The 24403-nt window shown below is 41.4% G+C and overlaps 1 protein-coding gene across 8 annotated transcripts in view; it reads left to right on the top strand.

Annotated features, from left to right (window-relative positions):
• Positions 1-22676, top strand: part of RASAL2 (RAS protein activator like 2) — a 394323-nt gene extending 371647 nt beyond the window's left edge. For 4 of the 8 annotated variants that reach the window (XM_040263908.1, XM_040263906.1, XM_040263903.1 and 1 more), the window contains 5 exons: positions 4928-5062; positions 7026-7228; positions 8431-8518; positions 11422-11452; positions 13834-22676. In XM_040263908.1, the coding sequence (XP_040119842.1) occupies positions 4928-5062; positions 7026-7228; positions 8431-8518; positions 11422-11452; positions 13834-13976 (600 nt within the window). In that variant the 3' untranslated portion in view covers positions 13977-22676. The remainder of the gene's footprint in view (positions 1-4927; positions 5063-7025; positions 7229-8430; positions 8519-11421; positions 11453-13833) is intronic. The other 4 variants (XM_040263910.1, XM_040263909.1, XM_040263907.1 and 1 more) reach the window with 1 other exon arrangement.
• The last annotated feature ends 1727 nt before the right edge of the window (positions 22677-24403 follow it).

The raw sequence follows: 24403 nt of genomic DNA, 5'->3' as shown, positions 1-24403 counted from the left end.
TGTTACCTAACCTGAGAAATTCAAATTTGAAGATGCTTTTTAACTAGGTTTTTGGCAAGTCTATTAGAATGATGCCACAGTTTTCACTTTGGGATTTGTTGAACCCTCCCCTAACCAACCTCTTCTAGGATTCTCAAAGTTTACTGATTTAGTCAGCCCTTTCTTTGGTGTTGATAGAAGAAATGGCCTTCATTTTGGGGAACCTGATTATTTCAGATTAGGAAGAAGTTGAAAGTAACACGTCTTATTTATGTCTGGTAACTAAACAGGGAACTGGCCTATTCTCAGTCAGCCTCAAGCATAGCCAGGCTAACTAAGATCAATGGAAACTGCTTTCTCAGGCCCTCTTTGCCCTAAAACAAAATTATTTTTTCCAGAGACACCGTATATAAGCTCTGTCTCAGAAGGATGATATTCCTGTTAGGAATTCCTGCTCATTTTCATTTTATCTTTTCCATCTTTCATGATCACTGTTGAACGTCAGTGGAGAAAATGTTCTTCTGAAGGCTATAGCTAAGCAACTTATCAATCTCTCTTCTCAATTTGTTTGACTATAAACTAGAGGAAATAAATTTTGTTATCTTATAAAGGAGATGGAACAATCTCTGAGGAAAAACCCTTTGATGTACTTCCAAAGGATTGGAGGAAAAACATAGGGTATCTTTCTCCCTAGTGATAAATTGTACTTTGGTATGAATTCTAAAGAAAATCCAAAGTAATAGTAAATGGATGATATTTTATTGAGCATTCATTGCACAGTGACATAGTCACTACCATTCAAAAAAAAAAAAATGCTGTGACATATGGGGCTATGCTTCAAGGGTTGAGAGTCTAATTAAGAAATAAGACCAGCATTCGTAAGACCAGTAAAATAAATATAAAAGACAGTATTTAGTTCTTTCCTATGAAGAATATATTATAATAAAAATAATTTTTAAATAAAAATCACCTCCATTGTCTTCTAGTATAGATCACTATTTCTTATTTGTTCAGTATTATTTTTCTGTTTTTATAATCAGTTCAGTCAGTTCAGTCACTTAGTTGTGTACAACTCTGCAACCCCATGGACTGCAGCACACCAGTCTTCCATATCCATCACCAACTCCTGGAGCTTGTTCAAATTCATGTCCATTAAGTCTGTGTTGCCATCCAACGAACTCATCCTCTGTTGTTCCCTTCTCTCCTGCCTTCAATCTTTCCCAGCATTGAGGTCTTTTCCAGTGAGTCAGTTCTTCGCATCAGGTGGCCAAAGTATTTCAGCTTCAGCTTCAGCATCAGTCCTTCCAATGAATGTTCAGGATTGATCTCCTTTAGGATTGACTGGTTTGATCTCCTTGCAGAGATTTAGTCAGCCCTTTCTAGGTTTTATCATAAATACAAAGCGTAGTTATATTAGTCTGATTTGTTTCTTCGAAACTTATTGACCACCTACCATATGCCATGGGGCATCCCAGGTGGTGCTAGTAAAGAATCCACCTGCCAATGCAGGAGACATAAGACATGTGGGTTTGATCCCTGGGAAGATCCCCCCTGGAGAAGTATACCCACTCCAGTTTTCTTGCCTAGAGAATACCATGGACAGAGGAGCCTGGTGGGCTACAGTTCATAGAGTCAAAAAGAGTTGGACACGACTGAAGCAACTTAGCATGCATGCACTGTAGGCCATGCAAAGTGCTAGGAATATATATTAGGAATTGGTTGAAAAACAGATTCAACCAGTTAATTAGGAATAGGATGAAATGCCCAGTTCCCATTGTACCCTCTTATAATTCACTGGACATAGTCCCTTTGATGATACGGTAGCCACCACCACCACCAGTGAAATGAACTAACTCTTGCTTTTACAACTTCTCCCTTTACAGTTAGTCCCCAGATTACCTAAGGAGCTGTTGTTTTCAGTATGCTTCTAGGAGCTAAGATCTCTCCTTAGTATGTTCTTAGGGATATTATTAGTTTGTAGTGCATTTATTGGCACTCATTAATCAGTTACTTGTAACAAATCACAGGGAAGGAAAGTTCTTTCAAGCAACATATTGTTAACTATAAAGCAGAAAGCTATTGAATTAGCTTCCTTGAAGTTATAAATTACAAACAGTAAAGTTACTCATTTTAGCAACTACTTTATCTCAAGCAGCAATTGAATAGAAAATCCTGGTTTCACAGAAAAGCAGCTTTGCTGTACCCTATGTGGTAAAGTGATAGATTATGAAATTAAAAAGACATTTGTCTCCTCTAAGTATTGACTTTCTATTAATTTTTAAAGACTCAGAGCCATAATATTTTGCCTTTCAGGTGTACATATGTCAAGTAAAACCTAAACCCCTTGTTAAACTATTTTTCTCTGCCAATACTAAAGCAAAGTATTGTGCTCTACTTTCAAAATCCAGTAGAGGGAGAACCCAGGGTGTGTGTGTGTGTGTGTGTGTGAAGTAACTTGTGGTTTACAAACTGCTTTTATATGCTCTCTCATTTTGTTCTCATAATAACTTTTGAAGTAGATAGTTATCACCTATTTTAATATAAATGAATTCTGTAGATCAGTGTTCCCAAAGTGTGATACGCAAAGTTATTTAAGTATACAAGGTACTTAATTAATCATGGAATTATTTTAATGTATATTAGAAAAATATTTGACTATTGATATGAATTATTTATAAATATATATAAAACATCAAACTCATGATTTTACTGATAATACTGCTTAGTGAACTGGAAATGGTAGTTTTATTATTGATTATAATAAATAATATGTCAGTGATAATGTGGTCATGACAAAAATCATGAGAATGACACACAAATGAATGGAGTATAAGAAGCATCCCTGCCACAGTGGCGATGAAGGCAGACTTTGAGAACTGCGGGTACTGAAGTTTAAGGCACGTTTATGTTTTTCTTGAGACAGTGGAGAAAATGGCTTTAAAGAAGGAATTTCTAGAAGTTCATTCCCAGTTGCTCATGTGTACCTCAAGCGTGAAGCCGTTTTTATAGATGTGTGTCCATGATCTGTATAAATCAACCAAACCAGGTTCTTCTTCAAATCTTTAAGAAATACCTTCATATTTTTAAAAATTGTATTTATATCTATTTCTGACTGCACTGGGTCTTCATTGCTGCGCACAGGCTTTCTCTAGCTGCAGAGCTCAGGCGTCTCATTGATGTGGCTTCTCTTGTTGTGGAGCGCAGGCTCCGGAGCGCTTGAGCTCAGTAGTTGCTGGCTCACGGGCTTAGTCGCCCCACGGCGTGTGGGATCTTCCCCAACCAGAGACTGAACCTGCGTGCCCTGCACTGGCAGGTGGATTCTTAACCACTGGATCTCCAGGGAAGTCCCTCCTCCTACTTTTGTATGAATATTTTTAAGTCTGCCCAAATAACCTTTTTGCCTTTGCATCTACTTTTTTTTTCATCTAGTCTTTCTAAACTCCAAAGTGATCAAAATACCCCTTATTTTAAAATATCTATATATTTAGAGTTTAACCAGGCTTTATTCCAGAACAAGATAAAGATTCTTAAGGCTTATAGCTCTGCATGAGAGAGAAAATTCCCTTCCAACTATTTATAGAGTATTGCTCCTCAAAGTAGAAATTTATTTTAATTATAAAAAGGCTAGCTCACAGAAAATGCTTTTTTCTATCTGTTTCTAAGGAAAGCTAGAGAAAAAGAATTTGCTGTCTATTTCCAACATTGTTTAGGGAGGAAGCACTAATGTTCAGTTGTTATCATTTAGTCACTAAGTCATGTCTGATGCTTTGCAGCCCCGTGGACTGTGGCATGCCAGGCTCCTCTGCCCATGGGATTTCCCAGGCCAGAATATGGAGTGGGTTGCCATTTCCTACTCTAGAGGATCTTCCCCACCCAGAGATCGAGCCATCCACGTCTCCTGCAGTGCTGGAGAATCGTTTACCTCTGAGCCACCAGGGAAACCCAGTAGTAGCCTAATACAAATTGTCATATCCAGTGCCAGGTTTCTAAGATAAATATAGTAATAACATCTAAGTTCTATAGTACTCTGTAGTTTCCAAAGAATTTTTACATACATTGTATTATTCAGTCCTCGGAACTCCCAGGGAGATGCTCAGGATAGGTAGTGATAGTGGTGGTAACCCTACTCAATAGATTTGGAAAAAAGTATTTGAGAGATTAAGGGACATGGTAAGTGGTAGAGTTGCTACTCAAGGCCAGAATTCTTTTCATTCTGCATCCTTTTCTGTTGCCCTTACAAAAGGGCAATTTATCTAGCTATCCTAACTGGATAGAAATATCTCTTGGACTAGGCTGATATCCATTGTTGTGATGCTATATTCATCAAGAAACTTCCTGGTAAAATATGGACTTATGGATCTTAACCCATCAAGAAGTCAGTGCTCTATAAAAATGACCAATATCAAAACACCAGTATCAAAAAGTGTTTTTTCCCCTAAATGGCAGATGTGAAAATTAAGAACTTGGCATTCTGATATATAAATCAGTTAGCTACCTTGTGAGTTGTTTAGCATTAAATAGTTCCTTGGTTCCTGAGCATTCCTGGTTAAACAGGTGTTTCCTCACCCGAGCAATCAACCATCAAGTTGCATTTTCTCTCTCTCCTCTGTGAACACTGTAATTTCATTAGGTAATGACCTAATGAAACCACTGAACTAATTAACAGCTTTAAGGTCTTGGCTTTTCCTCTTTGGGGGTGGGGGGCTGGTATAGGGAGGCAGATTCTTAGAAGTGATTTCTGTTTACAATATTTCTGAATATTTATTCTTATACCAATGGATATCCTCTTCTCTCATCCCCAGCCCTGGCAGTAATAAAATATTATTTAGAACTGAGAGCATTTATCAGAAGACGGATCACAGTTATGCTTTCCAAGAATAGCTGTCTTTGTGGAACATAACTGCAGATGAGCTCTTTGGGGAAATGCTAATGGGTATTTCTGATGCAGGTTCAGTCACCTGTGGACTCCGCCACAATGTCCCCAGTCGAGAGGACAGCAGCCTGGGTTCTGAACAATGGGCAGTATGAAGAGGACGTGGAAGAAACTGAGCAAAATCAGGACGAAGCCAAGCATGCTGAGAAGGTAGGATGTAGTCTGCGTTTATTGACTTACTGTCCCCACAGTGATAGACCACTCACAGGGTCATCTAGCCAAGAAAGTGATCTCCCCACATTCAGCTTCACCTCTCATGTTAACCCTTCCATGCATATTCATGTATATTATTTCAGTAGTGGCTGCATGTGAAAATATGCAGAGAGGTTCATCAAGTTGACATCAAGTTCTAGTGCAAGGGGAGAATGCATTCTAATATATATTTTATTTTAATATGGGTTGCCTGAATTTCAAGAAAACTCTGTTATTCATTTCTAGTCATTTTAAGTGAATATTTAGTGTTTCTGTATAACTAAACACATCCAAAATTACCCTTGGACTAGACTTCCTTTCTATATCTTTGTAATGATTTTGCCTTACTTTTGTTTCCTTTTCACCTTTTCTGGATAAAGAATTTGTAATGCTATAGATGATTTTAAAAGACATCACATCAAAAGAAAAAAACTGAAAAAAAAGACATTAACTGTTGCTTCAGTTTTGTTTCATTTTGTTAAGAAAAGTTGACATGAAGAAAAAGGATTATGACACAAGAACCTTGATGTCATGTACAGCATTATTTCATTTAATTAACCAGACAACTAGCTTCTGTTTGTTTATCAGCATAATCCTAAAAGCTGTACATATCGATGCAGTCTGCCTCTTCAAACTGTGTAAGAACTGTCATCTTTGACCTTCTGGATTAATAAGCATAGTTTAGGACCATGACATTGGATAAGCAGAAGCTAATTGTCCAATTGTTGATTAAATGAGATATGACGTGAAAATACATTGCATTTTACAAAGCAACATATAGGTATATCATTAATGACTAACGAATTTAAGTAGACCATATACAAGAAAGCTTAATGCTCCTTACCTCATCCAGAAATTTGACATCCAGTTATTCAGACCCCAACCACAGCAGCTTCAGTACAAGAAAGAACCAGGTAATCAATTGAATTCTATGAAGGTTTAGTGAGAGTTTGTTATATAAAACTTTGGTGAGAAAACAGGCATATATATGTGTTCCAACAAGCAGTAGCAAATTGGGCAGATGAACAACATCATAAAAATGGGCCAAGAGGCAGTATTAAAGAACATGTAGGCCTTTTGTTTAGAGCCTGTGACCTGAGTGTTTTACACTTCCATGGACAGGGAGAAAGCAGCAATAATATATTGTGCTATAAAAGTATCTATTGATTTAGTAGCTTGTCACTACAGAAGTGCTGCTTGCTCTTTAAAGGGCTGATTCTAAGGGTGAAAGAATGGCAATCTGATGAGTCAAGCCATGTCAGAGATCCTACGACACAGGAGATGCTACAGAAACCTTTCTCTTGTAGACAGCTGGCTTTTGGCTTATTTTAAGCTTCTAAGTGCCTGCCTGGCCTTCCTTTTTTTTTTTTTTTTCCTGTTCCCGTTGGATACCATCACAGATTGGATGTGGCTTGCAGCAACCTCTAGTTTAATGTGGAGAATGATATATAAATATATAGATTTGGAATGCAGAGGTAAGACGTCATTTTAGGAGGCAGGCAGAGCTCCATTACCATGTATGCCTGGGGATCATTTTGAAGAGTATCAGCAGCCCATGGAATGGCTGCTCACGCAGCATCCAGCTACACTGCTTAGAATTTGATTAAAAAAAAAATCAATCACTGACATCTAAAACCAGGGTAACTCCAGTTTTTCTCTCCTTGCCTTTGGCACCTCTTCTCCTCTGCTCTCCCTGGTGGCTCAGATGGTAAAGAATCTGCCTGCAATGCTGGAGAGAGACCTGGGTTCTATCCTTGGGGTCGGGAAAATGCCCTGGAGAAGGAAATGGCAACTCACTCTAGTATTCTTGCCTGGAAAATCCCATGGACAGAAAGGAGCCTGGCAGGCTGCAGTCCATGGGGTCTCAAAGAGTCAGATGCAACTGAGCAACACTTTCACTTTTCTTTGTCCTCTGCTCTAGTACGAACAGGAAATCACCAAACTGAAGGAGCGCCTGCGAGTGTCCAGCCGGCGACTCGAGGAGTATGAGCGCCGGTTGCTAGTGCAGGAGCAGCAGATGCAGAAGCTGCTGCTGGAGTACAAGGCCCGGCTGGAGGACAGCGAGGAGCGGCTGCGCAGGCAGCAGGAGGAGAAGGACAGCCAGATGAAGAGCATCATCAGCAGGTCAGGGGCCGCCTGGCAGCGGACATGGGCTGGCTCGGGGCACAAAGAGGTGGGATGATGGCCAGAGGATCCTAAAGCAAGCATTGCATGTCCTCGGTGATACTCTGTACAAGCGTGAAGGCTGGCTGTATATCTTACACTTTTCCACATGTGAGTCCTTAGTGCACTTCCTCTGAGGATAGAGGTAGCCAAATTTCCTTTAGTTGTAACAATCAGAAACAGTTAAAACTTAGTGACTCACTTAAGAGGTCTTAGAACAAAACTGAATTTTAAAAGTGTCAGTATCCAACGTCCAAGACTAATTTAGATTTGTACAAGTCCAGAGAGGTTGAAGACACTGGACGTCTTTAGGGCAAGAGAATCAAGGCAGAGGGCCAAGGGCGTCCGAGGACCAAGGGAGGGGCCAGTTTTACCGAACACCACATAGCACTGACTGTGGGCCAGGCACCTTCACAAAGAACATTTGTTTAATCTGTTACTGATCATTTGTTTAATGCCAACCTCTGATGTCAGCATTATTATTATTCTCCTCTTACAAATAAAGAAACAGGCAACAAATTCATTAAGTCACTTGCCCAAGGTCACTTAGTGGTACAACTGGGGTTTGAAGCCAGGTAGTCAAGCCCTAGGTTGATGCTCAAAACCACTGTGCTTCAAGGTTGTTAAGTGCCGTAGGCAGGTCAAAAGAAGTCTGTTGTTTTAGCAGCACAGAAGGATTTAGCAGTCTTACTGAGAGCCCTTCCATGGCGTTAAACATCAGGGGGTTAAGATATGAAATGCATGAGAAAAAAGAAGACCTACTATGTGTAGAGGACACTCGGAGGACATTTAGCTATTCAGGGGAAGGAAAGGTCAGCTGTCGCAAAGTAATGAGATTAAAAAAGGGTTTGATTTGTGTCAGTGGATTTGCTGTTTTAAAATGAAATAAGTTGTGCTGAGGAAAGGATCTGATAGAAGAGAGGGAGATAATGATGGTGAGAGGGCTCCTGCAGAGGAGATGGAAACGTGTGGGATCCAGTCCCAGGAGAGGAATCAGCTCTGAATGTTTTCTCCCAAGGCAGGTGAGAAGACAGAGCCTAGTGCAGGTCTTGCACTGGGAAGGAGTAGCAACACTGAGCTGTCCTGAGTGTGGGTGTCTGGTTCTGTGTGTTAGCCTGCTCACTCCTTGAAGATGTTGGTCTCTCCTTCCCGCCCCATTCTAGACTAATGGCTGTGGAAGAGGAACTGAAGAAGGATCATGCTGAGATGCAGGCAGTTATTGATGCAAAGCAAAAAATAATCGATGCACAGGTAAGCAGGTTCTCAGTCTAGTGGAAGCGACTGGTTTATCGTAACTGTTAGCTCCCGACTTCCCATCCCTTGCAAACACCAAGGCACATAACAGAAAACAGCTCATTGGAAAATTCTTGGCCTTACCTTTCGAAGATTTTTTTTTAATGTTTCTTTGCGACCTCTACGACCTTTTCCTTCCCTTACTGGTGACGAATCCATTAATCCAGCAAAGTTTTAGCCTGCTTTAGTACAGGTGCTCAACAAATCTCAACCTGGTGCATGACGGGGTTTACTTCTTTCCTTCTGGAAAGGAGGGCATTCTCTCAAGGGGGCACCTGTGAAAAGTCCACTGCATGTGTCTGGCTTGTGACCTCCACTGACCATTGCTTGGCTGTGACGTTCACGGTCTCGTCAGTCACGTCCACTGTGCCATCAGCCTCTGGCCCCAAATGGTAGTTGAGCTTCAGGGGAAAGACAGGGCTGCAGAAGGTACCCCGCCTTGTTATTTTTTTGGTTCCGTGACAGGCATCCGTGCCTGGGGTTCACTTGCCCACGCTTCTCCGTTGGTGCTGTGCTTGGAGAGCCTCTTACAGTTGATGAGATCAGAACCTGGGTGTCCGCTCCCTGTAGCTTCTACCTGTGACGCTAACGACACGATGATGGCCAGGGGCTCCTCACAGGTTCTCAGAGCAAAACCCAGGAAGTGTTTCTAATGCCTTTTCATCTCTTCAGTGCAAAACACGGTTGTATTTCTTAGAGTGAAACAAGTAAAGAGAGGCAAGTGCCTTTTGGATGTGGCTGGTTTGGCCACTGAATATATCCCCTCCCTAAAGACCACCCAGCCAGGCTTGTGTTTCTTAAGCATCATATTGTTTCCGTAAGGTCTGAAATAAAACTGGGAGCAAGGCCTTTATATGTCCTACTTTCTTCTCTCCTTCTCAGTCAGTGGTCAGCCTATGGTAGACCCACCCAGTATTTTTAAACACACATTCCGTTCCCACTCTGGTTTCCTGACAGAGCTAATGTGGGATGGGGGACATTTTTCAAAGGAATAGGGAGTGAGGCTGAAAGCACCACCGTGGAAAGTGTGCGTCCTGGGCCTCATACTCCCTGATACACGCAAGACCCAGGAGTCAAGTGCGAGTTCCAACACTCTCTTGTCAGCACAGTTCCCAGAAAGATTTGGACTCTTGAACTCTAGTTTCCAGATATTTAGACCTCCTTTAAAGATCCTTTCTTTAAAGGTGTCCCCAGGGTGGATGACAGAGAAGGAAGGGTTGCAGAGACAAGGCTATCTCGACAGGCATTTATCCAAGAGGCTTAAGAGAAACAGCCTGGGTAAAGACAGTTTAGTCAGGAAAACTAGTGTTGCTAAGTGTTCACTTTGGGATTTTCAACATGAGAGCGAGTTCTATGAATAACTACACCCAAATAGATTTTAGTTCTAATGAGATAATAATACATATTGTTTTAATAATTTCTGCTGGTCTAAAACCATGGCAGCCTTAGCAAAGGGAGCTTAGGGGTGTCCCACTCATGGCTGTGTTTACACAGTCCGATTTCCTAGTTGCCTGTTGAGGCAGCCTCATCATTAGCTTCTGAAGATTTCTATCCCACCCTGCCCCCGATTCTGACTTCTAGGGTAAGATGGCTGGACATGAAGCAGGAGTCATAGGCATGGCAGGTGATGGCAAAGGAGGGAAACAGATTCCTTAGGGCTCAAAAGCTCTGGAAAGTAAGGGCCTTCTCTCAGTTAACAGGAGGGTGTCACCATTCCAGAATGGGAGAACTGTTATCCTCAAAGCACTGGTCGAAGTCAGACTTGCAGTCTGGCTAAACTAGACAATAGTTTGGGTCCATACCTCAAGGCAATGGTTTTCAAATGGTTTGATTCTATGGACTATTTTGGTGGAACCAGAGGCGTCTTCCGTAGATCCCTTTCCAGCTGCTCCTCCTGACCACTTAACAGCAAGGACTTCTCTCAGCTAATGGATCAAATCACGTCCAGGTTAGGTAAATATCATAAATTACACATTCAAACACAGGCATTACTGTATAGTAAATTTTAAGAGGAGGCTCACTTTGGATCCCTAAAGCACACTGGAAGAAGCCATTAGACCACATTTTGAAAACCATCTCATGATGCCCAGCACAGATGATAAACACTAAAGCTAGCTTTTTCAAGAATTATAATCTCTTTAAAAGGAAGGGGATTCCCAATTCCAGCTGCTGTCTCACTGACACATTAAAAATCTTTTTCTAGCAAAAGACTGTGAAAATCCTTTGGTGTCCTTTGTAACAAATGCCTCTTCCTCTGAAAGAATAAGTAACTTAACATCTTAAGTGTTTGATGGAGCAGAGCAACCCTTCTGGCACCATTTGCTAGAATAAGGACATGTTTGGGGTGAAAGCTTCCCAGCGAGGTAATGCACACTTCCATGCCCCTGATATCTGCCTTGGTGCCACTGGCAGTTAAAAAATATTTCTGAAGTGAATTGCTTTCCTTATAGTAGCATCGGGCCCAACACTTCCCAAAACAACCCAGTGAATGGGTTTCCATCTCTCTCAGCAGCCGTGTGCCCCTCCAGATCAGGCCTGTCCCTGAATTCGGCCTCTTCATCTCCTAGAGTCAGTTCATGCTCCACGGCCCCCCTGGGGTCAGCCAGTTTCTAACTGGACTGGGAGATGATGAGTATTCCCCTAGTGACCCTGTCCTAGGAGATGAGATCCTGGTGATGGTACTAAGGGGTCATTTCTTAAACATCAGACCAGGGGCTATGCCGCCTTCCACCCCAACCTCCCTCCTGCTCCAGGGATCTCTCCAGGTGACTCAAATGGAGAACAGAAAAGGGTGTCCTAGGAGAAGCGAACAGCTGCCTAGTTACTGTTGCAAGTGATATCTCCACTGTGTTAAATTACAGGTCATAAATGGAGATGAGATTATGCAAACAGGCAAGTAACCCCGTCCGTCCGTTCTCTAGCTGAGCAGTTCCCAGCCCTGGCCCGGTGCACTGGCCTCCTACACATTCCAGCTCCTGCACTCCCCACACTCAAAGCCCTTCCTGTCAGGCCGGAACTAGATTGCTCTGCCGTTCACGCCAGGCAGAATGAAAATGTCAAGGCATCTTTTGCCAACTGAACTTGACTTTCAAAAGTCCCTGTTTGATTTTTTGTTTGTTTGTTTTATTTTGAAAGGTTGGCACTTGGGGGGGAAGTTACAAAAGGGAGTTTGTCCACTTGGAAGTTTTCAACTGTTGAATAAAAGGGTTGCTTGACTTTAGTTGTTACTTTTGCAGGAAATAAATATATACAGCCATTCTCAGCCTTCTTTTTGACCCTTTATGAGTCAAATAATTTTTCATAAATGCCTAATTTCTTTGGGTCAACCCTAGAGAATCTTTTATTCCTTAGAACTGGGACATTATAATTTATCCTAATACTGAAATATCTTCTTTTTTAATAATTTTGAGATATTACCAGTCTTTCTGCTCAGAGATCATTTCTAACCATAGTAGGGGGGAACATCATATCTGATTCCCACCCCCTTTTCCCTGGTAGTCACTGGCCAACCCTTACTTCCTGACTTTTAAAAGATCTAAACTTGTTACCTCAGTAAACTCCATTGGAGGTAATTTTTTCTTTAATTATTATGTTTTTTTAAAGCCTTGTAGTTCTTTATTTCTTTCAAGTTTTGCTTATCCTTAAAACAAGTTACCTTCCCAGAGTATAAATCTTATGCTAGATTTGTGGTTAATTAATAATGCCGATATTTATATATATCTTACCCCCTGAGTTCTCTATCAGGGAAAGGAAAAAAAATTTTATGATATTAACAAGTGTGAGCTAGTTTTTTTTCATACTTTTGAAACTGTGACCACCAGCCCTGCTCCATATAGATTCCCACCCCACCCCCAAAAGCAGAAGATTAAAGAGAAGCCTTACCTGATGCTACTGTTATATTGGGTTGGCCATAAAGTTCATTCGGGTTTTTGTACACTGTTGCCAAATGAATTTTTTGGCCAGCCCAATATATGCTTGCTCCCTAAATGTTCCCCCAGGGCAGTGGTCTTCCTTCTGCATCTCGGGCAGCATGTTTCCCTAAAGAGCAGTGCTGCTCACAGCCATGTGGAGCTACTCCCGTAACAGCAAGGAATAGCATCCATCACATGGACATTTGTGTGTCCTTTCTAACCCTGACCTTGACTCTTCCTTACCATGCTTTTCCCTGACTAAATGAAAACAATCCCTGGGTAGGAAACCTGTTTTGGGCTCTGGGGGGTTGTTCCTCACGTGTTTGTTTGTTTGTTTTTTTTAATTAGTTGTTTTCTGAAAAATGGCAACTTCGTGTAGGAAAGGTTCTAGAATGATTTACCTAGGTGCTGAAGCTAAGATTAGGATTTCTCTCCTAGTCTTTGCAAAACTAATAATATTTTGATGGGATGATTTTCGTGTATTTTTTTTAATTTAGATGAGTCTGCTTTTCTCTAATTGCCATTTTGTTCCTTCATTTTTTTCTCTTTTTTTAATGCATATATTCAACAGTCTTTGGTTCCAAGATATTGGTTCTAAGGCTTTTTTTTTTTTTTTTTTCTTTCTGAGATTCAAAAGTAAAATGAAAGCGGTCTTCCTTATTGGGTAGCTTTCCTGGAGTACCTCTGAGCTGGAATGAGTCTAGGAGCTTGTGTTCTCTGTTTGTTTCCATGTGTTATGTTTTCGGCATCCCCCTCCGGCCACATCTCCCTTCCCACATTCAAATAACCCCTTGGTCTAGCTTTTGGCTGCTCCTCCCCCTCTCGCTGTCGCATCCTCACTTTGTCGGTGACTATAAACTGCCACCATGTACTGTTTCAGTTTTGAGCACCACGTGAAATCTCTCCACATGTGACCGGTGTGCCCCCTTTGGGGGCTGAGAACCCATAGATCACATGCACTTCTCCTCTGTGAAATGAAACCTCTGGTGCTTCTTTCTTTGCCACCTAATTCCTGTGTTTAAGTTTTGACCCAAAGCACTTGGTTCAGCAAAGCAGCTTGACACCTCTGTCACATAGTCTGAATAATACATGGTGTCATTTTTTTGTGATGTCTTAGGGCCCCAAGGGGTGATGAGTAACAAACCCTGCAATACTGAAGGGAAAGAAACACAACCCCACTGGGCCCAGGGGAAGCTGGCCTGACTCGGGTACAGAAAGAGGCAGAGACGTTCCATTTGTCTGGGAAGCATCATGCGCACTGCTGTTTGATAGAAAGCATTAATTAGAGCAGTCATCTGGTAGAGCATTACGGCGCAGTGGCCCACATGGAGCCAGGATAAAGCCCCGTTTGGTGTGTTGTAGGAAAAACGGATCGTGTCGCTGGATTCGGCCAACACCAGACTGATGAGCGCGCTGACCCAGGTGAAGGAACGGTACAGCATGCAGGTCCGAAATGGCATCTCCCCCACCAACCCCACCAAGCTTTCCATCACGGAGAATGGTGAATTCAAGAACAGCAGCTGCTGACGGACGGGCCTCACAAATAGACAGACTGTGGGAGGAGACAGAAGGAAATGTCCCCACTCTCCTGTCCCCAGCCCCCTCCCCAGCCCCACCAGGTTTACAGAATGCCTCTGCTTCAGAACAGCAGGGTGGCGAGCAAGTCTGGACCGAAGAAAGGAACCTTGTCTTTCAGGGCATAAGGCTGAGACTTCCAAGGTCGATGCTTCCCCCAGCCCCACCCCATGTCTCTATGTACATAGGGAACTTAGTTCTGGGCCATGTACAGAAAATACCACTGTAATATACCCAAAGGAAGTTAATAATGTAGATTACCTTTTTAACTATTGCTATTTTTATTATTGTTGTCCTCTTGTTGAAAGCACTGCAGTTGTTAGAGGAGGAAATGTAGGAACTATGTACGTGAATGAGAGATGAGCCCAGCCGCTCAGTAGGTAGAGACCAGGCATCTGTCTGGTAGAGCACACGGACCGCAACAGGACATGGTCAGAATGAATTTTTCAGGGATTCATCTGCCAGGTTAAAAGCCCCACTCTGGTTCCCTTGTCCTGTAGGAAAACATGCAAATTACCAAGATCCAAATGAAACAGTTCATCCCACTGATCAAGCGGGACTGGTTCCACATGGACAGCTGATCTGACTTGGGACACACTGTTCCAGAGGACACAGATAAGAGCTGTTGCATCGAAACCGGACTCTAGGAGGGGTTTCTGTTGAACTCCTGTTGATGTTCATTTCCTTCTGTCTGTAAGCAGATGGAAATTTTTCCACTTTAGGTAGGGGCCTTTTTTTTTTTTTAACCCCAGTTGTAATAAAAGGTGTTCTTTTTCCTCTTTAGAGTTTACAAAACTATAAATATCTGTGTCTCTAGAAACCATCTTCATCTTCACATACCCACTTGCCCTTTCCTCCCCTTTGGTGGGAGCAGTCATCACCAACAGGGTTACTCTCCCCTGGAGAGGTTATTCAAATCTACTGTCCATAAGCCATCCGAAAGAAACACCCTTTCTTCCGTACAGAAAAGGGCTAACCATATCATACCATAGCAGGAAGCTCTGAATAGTTCCTATTAAAAATTTTTCTTCTATTTGTAAGTTACAACTTTGGTTTGGGATAAAGATTTTATCCAGTGTGCTAGCAGGTCTCGGGGCAGGGTAATTTTATCTCAGTCTTTCACTTTTAAATTGCTTCCTCTTTTAAATTTGGACAAGAAATCTAAATCAGAAGCATTGCTCTCTTAAAAGTCATGATTACTCTTAATGAAAAATAAAATACTGAAAGTGGGAGGACAGCATATTCCAGCTGTTATTCCCATGCTCTTTGTAGATTTGGCAATAATAACCCAGTTTCACTAGTTGTCATCCATGGCTTTATTGTAGGACAGAAACAGTTATGGAACTTCATTTACTTCCCTTTTTTTTTCCCAGAGGTGTGAAACATCATCTTAAATGCAACCTTGATTATCAGAAGTATGAAATGTTACAAGTTAGACAGATAGTATATAGACAAGTATATATACACATATATTCACACATATGTACATATAACTACACAAATAGGAAAAGTTCCTGCCTTCTATGCTGTCGGATTTAATGTTGCAAGGAGTTAGAATCTCATTAAGCAAGATCTAAGCAATTGCTTATATTGAGAAAGCAACCACATTTCTCAAGTAAGTTAATGATGTTTATTTTAAATGATAAACTTTAGGGAAATTTTTTTTTTTAAGGGAGAGGAGGGAAGAAAAAAAAAAAACACCCAAGGAAGCCATATGCATGGAGTGAGTGTTTCCACATAACGGAGTACTTAGAACTACAAAGGGGACAAGAGAACATTTATCAGGTCCCCTTCTGGGTGATGCCCCAACAGACTCACCAAGCTTCTCTTTCCACTGTACCACAGACTTGCATTCTGACCTCTTAAACACTGCGCTCCGGTAGATCTTTGTGTTTGACCTTGTATCTCAACAACCTCAGATGGCCCCCGACCCACAGTCTTTTGAAATATGTCCCCTCCGTAACATTCCCATTTCTGCCTGTCGAAGATCTAAAACAGGAGCTGCCTGGTGTGCTTATCTGATCTGCAGACATCATCCCACATGTTTTAGCACTTGTGTATTTTCTTGACCCCTGGTCATGATTTTATAAATTCTTATCCCCTTTCCCTCCAAGTTGAGGACACACTGTGGCCAAAATCACTTATTTGAATAGGAAAAAAAAAAACAACTACCAATTCGGAAGTAGTGCTCTGTGTTGGGGGAGAGGGTATGTAAACACAGGTCTGTTCTTGTTTGTGACTATTTTCAGCTCTAGCCATTCTATATAAAAGCCTTCAGAAAACCTGGTAAAAGAATGGTCAGTTTCAGTGGCCTTAAGTATATATCATTGGTGATGTCTTGCACTGAGGTTTGGAAGTTCTCGGGTAGTGGTTATGGATGACAGAGGTCTGATAAACTGTTTTGGAGGGTTGGGGAAGACACACAAAACCAAATATGTTTTTGGTGGATGCAGTATATCTTATTGGCATTATGTGAGCTTCTGGGATGGCTGCCTCACTTGGAAGATTAGGTGCCCAAAATGTTTGTATACGCAGGCCTCTGTTATTACCAGGTTATCTTGAATGAAGAGGAAAGAGTATACACAATTAATAAAATCAGAGGTAAGCTAGAAGTTCAGTGTAGTTGCCAGATGTTAAATTTTGGATTATCCTTTGAGCTTATTCCTGTCTGAATATTTTTTCTGAGTATTTGTTTAGAGAATGCTGCAGTCTTATACGGAACTTATTCCAAAAGATGTTTTAAGTATGGAAAAAGTCAGCAACAGCCAATAATTTTTATGGAGGTACTGCTCAATTGGCTTTTCTTCAGCCCAAATAAGTCCACACCTCTGTTTTACTCAGAGGAGGTGCCTGTTTGAAGAGAAGCGGGTGGATTAAGATAGCACATCTTGTACGCCTTCTAACACCCAACACGTCACCGCGTGATGGGGTGCAGCGTGGACCAAGGCTGGAGTTTGGAAATCAGATGAAGTGCTGGCAGAATGCTTGTCTAGCTGACAACCAGCCTAGGCCATTAATAAGGACCACATTGGCAGGATTTAGGGAAAGAGCAAATACTTCCCTTTTATTTTCACCAGAGCAATACGCTTTCTGGGCTGAAGCAGCAAGAAGTAATAACATTTCCTTCAGGTCATCGCATTCCGAGTGTCTGCAATACAAGCCCTGATGGAAGGGAGATTGTAACTAGGTAACTAAGACAAACACTTGAGCACTTACTATGTTCCAGGCACTGTTACCAAGGTTCTGCTGGGCTCCAGGGCAGTCTGTTGTGAGAGAAGTGGGGTAAAATGAGGTCATCGTGCTGCTGTAACTTGGCTGTTTGCACTTGTCATCGAGTTGGTCAGAATTAGCTTTCTCTGGCCCACTTCTACCATGCCCTGTGATGGTCCTGGACAGTGAACGAAAAAGCAGGATTAACTATCTAGGACTGCTGTGTGCCCTTGAGAATTAACTTGACTTTCGAGGTAAAGCTTTCTAGATCCTAGTCTGTTTACAGATCTGTGGCTCTGCCAACCCTCAGTTCTCTGTCTGGCCTCAGAGGTGCACTGAGTTGAGACCAGCTCTTTTTTGGAAGCCCCAGAGCAGGACCATTGCCATCAAATGAGTTTGGTTACAATTTGTTCTGCCTTCCCTCTAGGTTCAGTTCTGGTTATCTCCATTTTGGAGTTCCTGAGAAGACTGGTTGTGGGACTGAACTTGGGGAAGGAATCCTCCTTGGGATGACCGAAGGCCCATGTGACCCTGACTAGAGCTGACACCAGACTAGACTTGTCACTGGGCCAGACTCAGTGGCTCTGGAGCCCACAGCTTCCCAGTACTTTCAGCTGCTTCTCTGGAGGCCATCTTCTACACATTATGGGCTTTCTTCATTTCCCCTTCCCTTTTTCAGATCTAATAGTGAAATCTCCCGTTCACTTCAGCAGTAAATAGTTGCCTTCCCACCCCCTACCTGAGGGCCAAGGATTTGGGATACTTTGGTTTTTTAATCAATATGTCCATTGAAAGGGCCTATTTTGTTTCCTTTTTTAAAAGCAAGATATGTTGGGGTGTTAAATTTTTAAGTAGACTCTCTCTTTGTGTTTGAGTGATTGTTGTTAGTTCTAGAAGCATTCTCTTGTCATGACCCAGTTATGAATGCTCTTGAGTTTAGGAAGCATAAAAGTGATGAAATTTGCATGAGGTAGAATAAATATCTTATGAAGAGTGAAAGAACCCGAAAAGATACATGATCCAAAAGGGGCTAATGCACAGCAGTCTTCTTCAAAGCCCAACAGGTTCAAGGAAACAGGAGGATTTATTATCCTTTGCCCAATCTCAAAATATACGAGATACGTAGAAAGGCAGTTTCTATAGAAACACGACGTGGGCACCCACGCAAAACATGATTCTTAGGGCTTCCTTTTTCTGAATGTTAATCCGTCTCATCAAGCAGTGATTCCCAAACGTCTTGAGATTTTTAGATTTTATGCCCTCATCTGTCAGATTGTATGACAGTGGTTCTTTCCTCTTTAAAATGTACCATATGTGTTATATGTATATATGTTAAAGTGACTTGAAATTGACTTGGTTTGACATTGTCTCAAGAACCCAAGATAACATTATTGATACCTTGGGAAGTCATAGAAATAAAGTTGAATGTCACTGATCTGAGAGTAGAGTCCAGAAAGAAGTAGCTTTGGTTCCTAATCTGTTTATCCTCAGGTGTTTGAGTAAGGCTTGGCCATGAGCCACCCAAGGAAAGCCAAGTGGTGGTTTGTGTCCATATTTCAGCATGCATTTTAATTTTCTCCTCAGTTCTCAGTGTTCATTGCCTTTGTTTTTTCCCAGGAAATGTTTTAGTTTGAACCTTAAAACCAGATTTATATATTGTAAAAAGATTTTCACAGAAACTGTGTTTTAGGAGGCCTCAATCATCTGTGTGGGATGTACAAAAATTTAAGAATAAATATCATTTTTATGTCATTTCTACACTCCCAAGGGAAAATTTCAATTCCCAGTTCACCAAAAGGTTACATACAAGTTGATTCAACGACCACTATCCTGCAGAAAATTGAAATAGTAAAGGTTAAATTTTGACTGGTGCTTAGACATTTCCTCATTACATTAACTCAAGCAGACAGCAGCATATTAACCTGAATCACACCTGTAAGGAACTTACCTTCTAAATTTGACTTTGTTCTTCATCTCCAGGGCCTTAATAAGAGTGTGTTAAAACACATTACTATTTTACAATGATAGCTCTAAATAATTTATTTTTTATTTCAAGAAAGAGAAATACACGTTAGAGAAGCAAAACCCAAGATTTTATTTTATTTTTAAAGCCATATTTTTGTGCTGGTAGCACTTAGATTGTTCCATAAGTGAGATCCATATCAGCATTTCATTACCTGGGTTTGTTCTAAAAGAAGATTTATTTTTGTTCTGTGAATAATTTTTGACGGTTCTTGTACATGTACAGATATAGATACGTTTGAGGTCTTTTATTGATATTCCTATGAAGAATACAAATAAACTTTAACTTTAAACATTTCAGACTAAGGTTGCTACTGTATTTGACATATTACTATTTGATTTCTAGCATGTCATCTGGGTGATTAGGACACTTGGAGAAGAACCAGTAACAAAATGTATGTAGGAATATTATGCTGAAGGTATATTTTAACATGAAGAAAGCGTGTCTTAGAACTTCCCAACTTATAGGGAAAAAATATTTAGCTGAAGGGCAAAGATAACATGCATCGTATTGTAACAACACCCTAAAAAGCTCCTCATTCTGGAAAATTTGAAATCTGTTTACCAGCTTGTAACTGAATAGAAAATGGAAGGATAACCCTACTGAGCCCTCCAGACTAGTACTGGCCTCTCTTAATTCCTCAACAGATTAACAGGGTTTGTTTCAGGGTTGTTGTGTTTAGTTGGGACTTTTTGCTGTTGTTGTTCTTATTTGCTTATTATTCTCAAGGTTATTATTTCCACATTACCTTCATCTCTGCTTACCTATTTCATTCTTTAAAACCCCAAGATGCAGGTCCCATAAGCAGTTTTCTTACATGCTAAGTTTAGTTCTGAAATTCCGCCAGTTAGCCTCCTTGCATATCTAGTTACTTCTATTCTACTAGGAATTAAAAGACTAAAATTCACTCAAAATCCAGAGAAAATTGTGCAAGGAGATTCCAGATCACAGTAGACGTGTTACTTTTTGTTCACTTCGAAGCTGACCCATTTCAATCTGAATTGCTTATGACCTAATGTAAGGTTTAAGACATCTTGGATCTGAAAGATCAAAAAGGGAAAAACTATCATTGATGCTTTCTTGTGACCTTCCAGTCTTAGCTCTTAACTGTCCACCCATCTACCCTTTATGTCCAGCCATACCCTTTACTTTTCTTAGCTTCCTTCCAGCTACCTGCCTTTTGTTGTTAGTGCCTTCAACAATAGGAAAGTATATAAATCAAGTTTGTTAGGCCACCACTCCCCCCCTCACACACACACACACAAAGTTTAATGATAAAGGAGCCTAAAACAAATGACTTTATCAAGAATTCTCAATCCTGACTGTTCATCAGAATCACTTAAGATCTTGAAAAAGTGAACGTGGAAATGCACCTTTAGGCCCTCCACTGAACAATTAGATGGAAACTCTAAGCACTTGGACCAGGGATTACCCAAGGGATTCTAAATTCAGCCAGGTTAATGACTGCTGGTCCATATCTTGCTCTGAGTACTGTGTGTGTGACTGTTATAATGTTCCTTCTGTCACCATCCATGGAACTGGGTAAGTTGGCTGTAGGTGTTTTTTTTCCCTCCTGTTTGGGATGTTAAATGCTGGTAAAAGTGATACTATATACTCTACCTTGTCCCTGCCAATTCCATCCTTTAAATATGTGATAGAAATTCTCTCTGTTAGTATAGGATAGCCATAGTCCAACAAAAGTGACCAAAAGCTGGAATTTCCCATCTTGACCCCAATTTTACCATTATTGGTTTTAATTTAAAATAAAACGTAGATGGTTTCAGGTTGGGAACCGCCAGTCCCCTAACCCAGAAAAGGGGGAGGGTACCTTGACTTTTGTAGATTTAACACTCAGCACTGCAGTCTTATTACTTGAACTTTTACTAAAAAATGTTTATCAGAGGCCACATTGCATCATTTGCGCCTGTTCTTCCTTCAGTGAGGGCTTCCCTGGTGGCTGAGACAGTGACGATTCTGCCTACAGCGCAGGAGGTGCAGGTCCGATCCTTATGTCAGGAAGATCCCCTGGAGAAGGGAATGGCTATCCACTCCAGTATTCTTGCTTGGAAAAGTCCATGGACAGAGGAGCCTACTGGGCTGTAATCCATGGAGTCACAAAGACTCGGACACGAGTAAGCGACTAACACTTGCCTTCAATAGCAAAATGCACCAAAAGCTCTCCAGTCTCCTCCCCACTGCCAGGCAGACACATGTGTGCCCTTGTACATGTGTGCACACAGATAACCGCTCTTCCTAGAAACTTCCATTTTTGAGATTTTTGAATGAATTGCCTGGGTGCTGTTTCTTTGGCATGTGAGTAAATTGCAGTAAGCTAACAGATGGATGTCAGTCTGTTTCCTTGTCTGTAAAATTGTGATTTTGGCTAGATAGCCTACGAAGAACTTTAGCTCTGACATCTTATGATTATTATCTGATATCACTGAAAAATGTGCCATTAGGTCATATCTGAAAATCACTTTGGGGCTTCTGTCACAACAGGAACAGTTCTTCCTCATCACAATTTCCTGTCTCACGATACTTTTAAAAAATAGGAGAGGAAAAACAAAAGCCTAGAACAAATGTATATCCAGAACAATAATTTGATAATAATATTTAATGTTTATTGAGCACTGCCTATGTGCCAGACTATTTGCAAAGCACTTTTTTATGGAATATTTCATTTAATCACATACCAACCATATGAGTTAGGTACAGTTGTTCCTAATTCATGAGGAAACAGAGGTTCAGAGGGAGTTTAGGTGCTCAAGGTCACACCACTAGCAAGTGCAAAGCCATCATCCAAATTTGGGTCCTTCTGACTATGCTGTATAGATTTTTTTTTTCCAAGAGCTCAGGAAAAATATTAGAGTAAGAAAAGATCCAAGCACGTGAACCAGCCTTCATGATGAACCAGAGCCAGAAGGATGGCAATGGCAACAGACAAGCTCATTTTCCAAGACTATTTCTCCATGTATTGGCTTTGATGGGATGGCTTTGCATTGTCAAGTCATCTGACTGATCAGAATTAGAGGACAGAAGTCTCACCTCACTCAAAAATTGGTCTTTCATGTCCTCTGGGTCCATCAGAACCGGGATGAGAAAATCTGCTTTGAGGATTCCAAAGAGTTGCCCTGAAAAAATAAAGTATTACCTGGATCAAGGCACATTATCTCATTGCCATTTGAAAGCTTCACATTCTTAGCGGTCAGGGAGTGCCCACTGGACACCATAGAGGCTACATGGTGATTTAGGACTTTAAAAGGAGAAGAAAGAAACCAGCTAGTGGCCAAAAGTAAAGAGTCTCATGAGTGGAGTAACTGCTGCTCTCCTCCCATAACCTGGCCACCCTCAGGCAGTTGCTTTCTTTGCTCTCTCTTCTGTATTTTCCTTCTTTTTTCTTTTTTTTTAAGTTTTCTTTTTGGTGGGGTGGGGGGATGCATCATGCAGCTTGTGGGATCTTAGTTCCCCAACCAGGGATCGAACCCTGGACAGCCAGGGAATTCCTGTTTCTTCATTTTAATAAAATTATCAAGTAGATTGTTCTACACCATGCTGGGAATATTCACCTCTCCCTGGACCCACGTTTATAAAAGCCAACTCTACACCAGAAAACTCTTACATTCTCTGAGCCTATAAACAATCTCAGCCTTTGGCCCTGAGCACTGCAATCATAGGAGCTACAGCATCACATAGGACCACCTTATAAAGTTAATAAAGTACCTCACTCTCTTTGGGTACTTGAACAACCCTGTGATGGAGGCAGGGTCATTTTTACTACATTCCTTCTGCAGATGAGAAAGAGGAGATTTGCTCCCTGAGCTTTCACAGTCATCAGGGAGCTAACTCTAGGATCCTCACCTTGTTCCCTTCCCAACATGTCATGCTATCTTTCATAGAAAGGTCTTGAGTGCCCCATGCTGAGGAGTGGCTGTCCAGATTTAATTGATTGGTTGTTAAGAGTGAGAAACTTGGTGGCCAGAAGCAGTTAATTACCTGGTTTTGGTGCTGGAGTTTTTTCCGTAGATTTTGGGTGATTAGCTGAGCTCCAGTGTTGGGCTTGAGTGGCAGGAGCTGTGCCTGTCATGTTGGTGCCGCTCCTTTCACTTATCACAGCTACAGGAGGGGAAAATAAGAGAGTTAACTGCAAATACAGCCAGGAGCAAAGTGGTCTGAGATGGGTAACTGCCCCTGAGCTAGAAGACAGGCCTGGGCGGCCACCATCCTACAGAAACCACCCAGCGTGGGTAGCTCAGTCCTTCCCAGACCCTTCACTTACCCCACAGGCTCATGTACCCAGTGTCTACATCATCATCCCTCATAAAGTGTCTCTGATATCAGGATTTATGGGGCTTGGGCAATATGTCTCCTCAGTATCAAATGTTTATTTTTAGTAGCTCCTACCCCAAGAAGCCCAATCCCCCTATGTAGTCTGCCAGCTACACAGAGCCCCACCATGGTACCCAGGAACCCCCAGCATCGCCATCAAGGGGTAGTACCTCAAAGTACATATTCCAAAGCCAATCTCAGCAACCCCCTCACCCCCTTTCTGGTTGCCCATCCCCTGAGGCTCTCCAGCCAGAGACCCCCACATAACCCCGGCTGCTCCCTCACTCCTTCTCACTTGCTCTCACATTGAGTCACCAAAGTCCTGTCAGTGCCTTGCAGATGTCTTTTTTTTTTCAAATATGGAATACTTGAACCATATTGTTTTGTGATATATTATTGTAAAGTATTTAAGTAAAAGTGTCCCCTCCCCTGACCCAGGGACAACCACTATTAACAGTTTGCTATAGAATATCCTTCACACACTTGAATTTTTTAATTTGAATGCATAAAGATCTACCTTATTCTCTTTCAAGGTTGCATAGTATTTCATTGAATGTACATAACTCATTTAATCAATCTGCTTTCAATGGACATTAGATTTTGCCTCCAGGTTTTCACTGTAATAAACAATGCTGCAACAAACAACCTGTGTGTGGCGTGTACGCATCAATGTGTTTGTGCACCTTGTACTATTATTTCCTTAATAAACTTGCAAGGGTAGAATTTCTGTATGAAAGAGTATGCACATTCCAGAACTGACATGCATTACAAGAATGGGAACACCAGTTTAATGTGCTA

Source organism: Oryx dammah, unplaced genomic scaffold (assembly GCF_014754425.2).
Source record: "Oryx dammah isolate SB20612 unplaced genomic scaffold, SCBI_Odam_1.1 HiC_scaffold_21, whole genome shotgun sequence".
NCBI classification, from domain to species: Eukaryota; Metazoa; Chordata; class Mammalia; order Artiodactyla; family Bovidae; genus Oryx; species Oryx dammah.
Note: the sequence above shows the minus strand (reverse complement) of the source record. Positions and strands in the feature narration are given on the sequence as shown.